General features: G+C 44.9%; 1 protein-coding gene across 1 annotated transcript in view; it reads right to left on the minus strand.

Moving 5' to 3' along the window:
• The window catches only part of STT3B (STT3 oligosaccharyltransferase complex catalytic subunit B), an 85,982-nt gene extending 81,418 nt beyond the window's left edge, over window positions 1-4,564 (minus strand). The window contains exon 1 of the mRNA XM_019727747.3: window positions 3,859-4,564. Coding sequence (XP_019583306.1) covers window positions 3,859-4,172 — 314 coding nt within the window. The 5' untranslated portion in view covers window positions 4,173-4,564. The remainder of the gene's footprint in view (window positions 1-3,858) is intronic.
• Between the last annotated feature and the right edge of the window lie 1,621 nt (window positions 4,565-6,185).

Here is a 6,185-nt window from a genome sequence, read left to right on the forward strand (position 1 = left end):
AATCTCAAGGTACTCCCTACACCTCCTCCCTACACGTTCTGTAACTTAGAATGATCAAGAGCTCAAGGTTAGAAAAATCTTCAATTACAATGAAATCAGTCACAGTATACCTGTTCTGAAGTGCAGCTGGACTGCTGTTGCTAATGATTCCACAAAGTGACTTTTTAAGGTTTAGAGATGTTTGTGTTCTAAAACTGGTTTTGTTACCCATTTTGTCTTCTTCAGAACTGAGGTCACTAGCCTCTTTTTGTCATCTGCAAAATGAAGAAAAACATGGAGACCTCAAAGCACAGGAAGTAGTCCCCATCTTACAAACAGCTTATGTTCCAAAGGTTTATCACCCCTTTGAAAACATGTTCTGTACTAATTAACGTATTTATATCATAGTTTCTATGAAAAATAGCATTGTAAGTTTCAACTCTAAACTGCAGCTTTCTGCCCTGCAAAAAGGCAACTGCTGCCCTTTCTTTTACAGCTAACTGCATGCAGCCCAAACTCAAGGCTCAGAGAATTCTCTCTCTACAGCTCTAGGGGGAACCTACTACAACCTGTGCAGGCAGAGGACAGGGCAGCTCTCCTTACACAGGGAGATTTTACATTGCCTCTGAATGGAAAAGCTGCCACATTTACCAAGATAATGGTTATGGAACAAGTACTTGCTTAATACAATGTAAAAGTATTAACAATTACAATAGGTAAAAACTACATTTTGCTTCAGATAAAAATAAAATTAGGTGCTGTTAAACTAGTTGATCAACCAAATGTTTGGCAAGTACAAAGAACATATTCTCAAACTGCTTCCTCATGTCTGATCAACTCAACTGATAAGGGAGGAAATTACTGAAGATAAGTGGTAAGAAAATCATTACCAAAAATGTTGCTAAATTCTAAAAAAAAAAACCAGTGCATTGTACTTTAAAATTTAATACATATAAAATATTCAACATCATATACCTCTTATAACTGGCAAGATTTATTTTAAAAAACCTGAGTGACAATTTAAAAAACAAGTATAACTGTGACAATGAGTCACCTTCAGCAGTTAACTACAGTTTTGCACAATTTAAGAACTACTATAAAATTTAGAGAAATAATCAAACAAAGAAAGTAAACTTTTCACTATAAATACTTCAGAAATGAAGTTTGTAAGAGACATGAAAAAAGGGATCAGGGAAGGCCATAATAATTTGGTTTGTGGATACAGAACCTGAGAGGAACATTTAAATATTATTAAAAGTACATGTCATTACTAAATGTTAAAACAGTAATCTGGGAGACTCCCAAGCTAGGATAACACTAGGGTGTTAGACAGAAAATCAAAGTATTGGTACTATTGGTGGTTTTGAAGGAAAAGTGCTTTAAAAGTCCAAAGTAATAATGAATGACAGGCAATCTACACCCAATCCCCCCCCTTTTAAAAATGGATTTTAAGAATGAGGAGTCTAACTACTTGAAACCTTTAAAAGATATGAAAAGAAAAACAAAAGTAAGCCAACAAGGACTTTTTTTTGGTCTGAAACCTAATTCTCTCATTAAAGTCACCTGAATTAGAATTAGGTTTATCCGTCTTCTCAATAAGATATAGAGACAATTCCTTTATCATAAAAGGCTGTTTACTACTAATCGGAATTACCTAACATTATATAAACATAAACATTTAATCAGAAATATAATAAAACATACATATATAATAAAATATATTAAAATTTAATAAAATTTATTAAAATATAATAAAACAAACTATCAGTAAAGCAGAACATCAAAATTAAGTAGATCTTTCAGACTGCAGAAGTATATATACCTTTAGATTAATGTATGTGATTTAGAATTCAAATATTACACATTTAGCTACAGGATAATGTTTCTGAAATGTGTTTTTATACATAGAAAAATAGAAGTGAAACAAATTTTCACGTGGATAAAAAAGGGTTATTATGCTCTCCAAGTATATTCTTGAAACCAGAGGAAGAAATCAACTTTCAATTCTTTGCCATACTTGAAAAAAAAAAGGGGGGGGAGTATTATCTGTGAAGCAACCCCATCAGACTTTCCATGATTACAATACTCAACTTTAGTAGTAATCTTTGGCTGACTTAATGCAGATTTCTAATCTCCCTTCAAAATAAGGAAAAATGACAAAACCACCTTAACTGATCAGATGTGAATTTTTCTGCAATCCTTAATTTCAGCTTCAACATTACTGCTAAACAGTATTGTAAAAATGATACCCTGAAAATATTCGCTTTTTTGTTATAAGGAATGTTTGGTCAGCCATGCACTTCTTTTGTAATCTGAAAAGACAGAACTTTCTCTTTTCACATTGTTCAGTAAAACACTAGCAGTTTTCATTTTCTAGTTCCAATTTCATTTTTAGCTAATTTGGTGTTTCAAAGCTTAGTTCACAAGGCTTCATAATAATTTATTTTCTTATGTGATTCTAAATAACATAATAGTCTTTAAAAAGTGTTAGAAAAATTCAAAACTTCTAAAATGGAATTAAAATGTTTCAGGAAAGAATGTCCCAGTAATTACCTGTTTTCCTAAGTTCAGAATTCGCCATGAGTGGGCCTCTCTGGTGTTCAATAGATGACCTACCAATTTTGCTATTCATAACAGAACTCCAATCCAGTATTTTGAATATATGGGTAACTCACTCCACACAATATTATCTATGTACTTAGTTAACGTTCAAGATTTTCTCTCTGTATTTCAAATTATAAATAAATATCCTAAAGTTTAGTTAGGTCTAGAAAGTTAGATTAACTCAAGGCTGGTAGGTCAACGAAATAAGTTAGTTTAAAAGGCATACGCTTAGGTTAAAAAACAAACAAAAACCTCAGGTTGGGCAAGTTGGAAGAAAAATATTAAAGCAATCTTCCTATCTAGATAGTTCACAGACCAGTATAGTGTCTAAATTGCTAGTGCCTTTAACGGGATAATTTCCTAAAACACTCAGGTCAGTGCCTGACACCATGTGCAACTCTGGTATTACAATCTAGGGCTCCTCATCACTGTGGTACTGTTTGTTCTCTTACCCACAAACCTTCCTGCAGAGACCAATAAAGGAACTAATGCAATGCTTTCGGATATTGTGCACTACATACTGAGGGTGACAGTTTGGCTAAGAGAGTAATGATCTTGCTCTAAAAGGCAACCCAGCATAATTGTGGAACAGTGAGGTGCTGAGTGCACTTAAAGGCCTTGAAAAAAGCCACTCTTGAAAATACCTAACATTAAATAAATAAGAGTCCCCAGCTTGCACATTCAGGGATATTATTTCCTTTCCTAAACACCTCACTCACTCTTTTTCCATTCTTGTATAATGAGAGCAAGACGAGAAACAGTAAAAGCGTTCAACTGCGAGGCTGAGCAGACAGAGCCCCTGCACATCTGGACTCACCGCAACAGGGCAACCCCTGGCGGATCCCACCCCGCCAGCAAACACGCGCCCGCAAAAATGAAAGAACGCGAAAGCCGCGGGAGGGGAGGCGGGCAGTCCGCCACGAGTCGACCGAGCAGCGACCTGCCGGCTCCCGGCGTGGCCCGTCCTGACTCTGCGACCCGAGCCGGCTGTGAGGGGCTTCGTTCACCCTCTTGCAAGTCGCCACACTTGCCCCACCGAGGGTCAAGATCCCACTCGGGGACCCCGACGCCCCGCCTTGGACTACTCGGGGGAAACTTCGCCCACGAGCAAGGGGCGCGTCCGGAGCTCCGGGACCCGCTCCCGCCTCAGCCCGGTCGCGAGCGGGGTTCGGCGGCGGCGCGGGGCCAAGTCCGAGGAGAGCCACCGGGAACAGAGAGGCGCGGGTCCGGGGTCCCCGCGGGCCGAGGGCGGGGGAGGGGCGGCGGGGCACTTACCATGGGTCGAACTCGTGAATGATGCTTTCGAAGCGAATGACGGCGAAGAGGCGCGAGCTGAAGCCGGCCAGCCAGGCCAGGAAAAGGATGGTGAAGGAGAGCAGCGACTGCCAGCCGGCCGGCTGCGACAGACCCCCGGACAGCCCCGCAGGGGCCGGTTTCGGCGGCGCCACGCCGCTCGCCGCCTTGTGCGCGCACTGGGCCCCGGGCCCGTGGTGGCCGTGCCGGCTGTTCCCCAGGGCCATGAGGCCGCTCCACGGGGACGAGTTGAGGGACGACTTGTGCTTGCTCTCCGGGGCCGAGGGCTCCGCCATGTTGTGCCCCGGCGGCGGGTCTCGTTCGCCGCCGCCGCCGCCGCCGCCTGGTGCGAGGGGTGCTGGGCGGGGACCCGGAGGAGGAGGAGGAGGAGGAGGAGGAAGAAAAAAGAGGAGGAGGGAAGAGCCCCGCGCGCTCCCGCCCTCAGCGCCGCGAGGCCGTGGAACAGGGGGTGGAGGCGACGGCGGGGAGTCTACGCTTCAGCAGCGGCCGCGACCGCTGCTGTCTCAACTCGGATGGCCCTAGCGCCCCACTAGCCATCCGTATCCTCACTTCAGCTGCGGCAGCGGCGAAAGCCGACGGGACGAGGGCGCCAGAGAAGGAGCAGGATCAGACGGAGGCGGCACCTCGCTGGGAGCAGCAATGACATTCCTCCTCGCACTCGCCGCCCGCCCCGCGGTGAGGAGCAGGAGGAGGAGCCCCCCTGGAGTCCGGGCGGAGCTCAGGAAGCCTTTTACTCCGCCTCTGACTCCGCCCCGACCCAACAGGAACTGGCCTTTCCACCTGTCACAATGCGACAGGTCCGTTAGGAGGCGGGGCCATAATAGCTGGGCCCGCCAATAGGGGCAGGAGCTGGGGCGGGGCTTGACCCAACCGTTCTCCCCCCTCCTCCTCCCGGCCTCGCGCCGATTCGTCCGGAGCGGCCGTGCTTGCGCGGGTACAGTTTCATTGTCAGTTGAAAGACGCGGTTTCGCGCGCCTGTGTTGTCGGCGAGGAAGAGCGCTAGGCGGCTCCGCTCGTCGCATCGAGCTGTAACGGGCCGAGGGGCTGGGAGGTGGTCGACAGCAGCGGAGCGGCCTCCGTAAGAATCGGCGTAAGGAAGGCGGAGAGTACCGCGCCGACCAGCCGGGCGCTCACGGCTTGCCGCGGTCGTGACTTTTAACCTGCTCTGCGCGGAGCGCCCAACACGTGACTGAGCGCGCAGGCGCGCTACACTAGTCGTCCGCGCGTGGGTCCGGCTGGCAGGGTTCGGCCTCTCCCGGCACCCGGCGCCCGACTCTAGAAGTGAGCCGCCCGTGGTAACGCCACGGTCCGCCCTGTGGGGTGCACCTGGTATGTTGCCTACGAGATTGCGAGCGAACGCGTTTCCCGGTGCTGACAATTCATCGGAGCCCGCAGACAGGCCCCTAGCTCCGAAAACACCTAGTGGAGCAAGCGAAGTGTGACTTACTTTCGCTTTTTTCACTTGTATTTTCCTAATTGCAAAAATAATGTTTGTTTGTTAACTGGAAATATGGGGAAATGCAGGATTCATTTTAACGGCTGCATACATTACATCAAACGAGTGAAACTTTAACTTTTTGTGGACTTTCAGCTGTTACCCAATTCTCTAGTAAATGATAACGGATTCAAGATACCTGTGCACGAATTTTTGCACTTCTGGGGTGTGTTTTCATACTTTTCTCCCCTTTCCCCACACTCCTCCCTAAAAGAAAGTGCGACTGGGTAGACTAAACTCAAGGTAAAATGAGTTTTAAACCTTTGTGGAGTAGTGGGGACCCTCGATTTGCCCTGGTAAGAGCCCCGTGAAGGTCACGGAGCTTTCTGTATAATCAACACTCAGTAAATACTTAACTTTTCATGTAAATTAACAGTTCATTGTCCATTTATTAGGTAAATAACAATTGAACTTAAAAGCATGTATTCATGTAATACAAAAACACTCATTTTCTTAAGTCATTTAAAAATTTAACACGTTCATAGTGTCTTTTTAAAATGTTAAATAAATGAATAGTTTGAGGTTCTTTGAAACTAATGGATCCAGCTACTCTTAACCTAATAAGTGATTAACTTTTCTCTTTCCCTTTCTTTACAAAAATAAATAGTCTGATTAAGGAAATGATGGAAAGTTTTCCAGAAATAGACTTTTCCCAACAATTTAATAGCGAACATTTATTAAAACCTACATTTTAATGAGACTAATAGTAATATTAACTGAGCCCTGTTATATGGGAAAGGTGACATGCTCTTTCTCAGAGCCCAAACCATACATGCTAAAATGCCAGCATTTA

Source organism: Rhinolophus sinicus, chromosome 5 (assembly GCF_057876585.1).
Source record: "Rhinolophus sinicus isolate RSI-liver-muscle chromosome 5, RSI-T2T, whole genome shotgun sequence".
In the NCBI taxonomy this organism is placed as follows: Eukaryota; Metazoa; Chordata; class Mammalia; order Chiroptera; family Rhinolophidae; genus Rhinolophus; species Rhinolophus sinicus.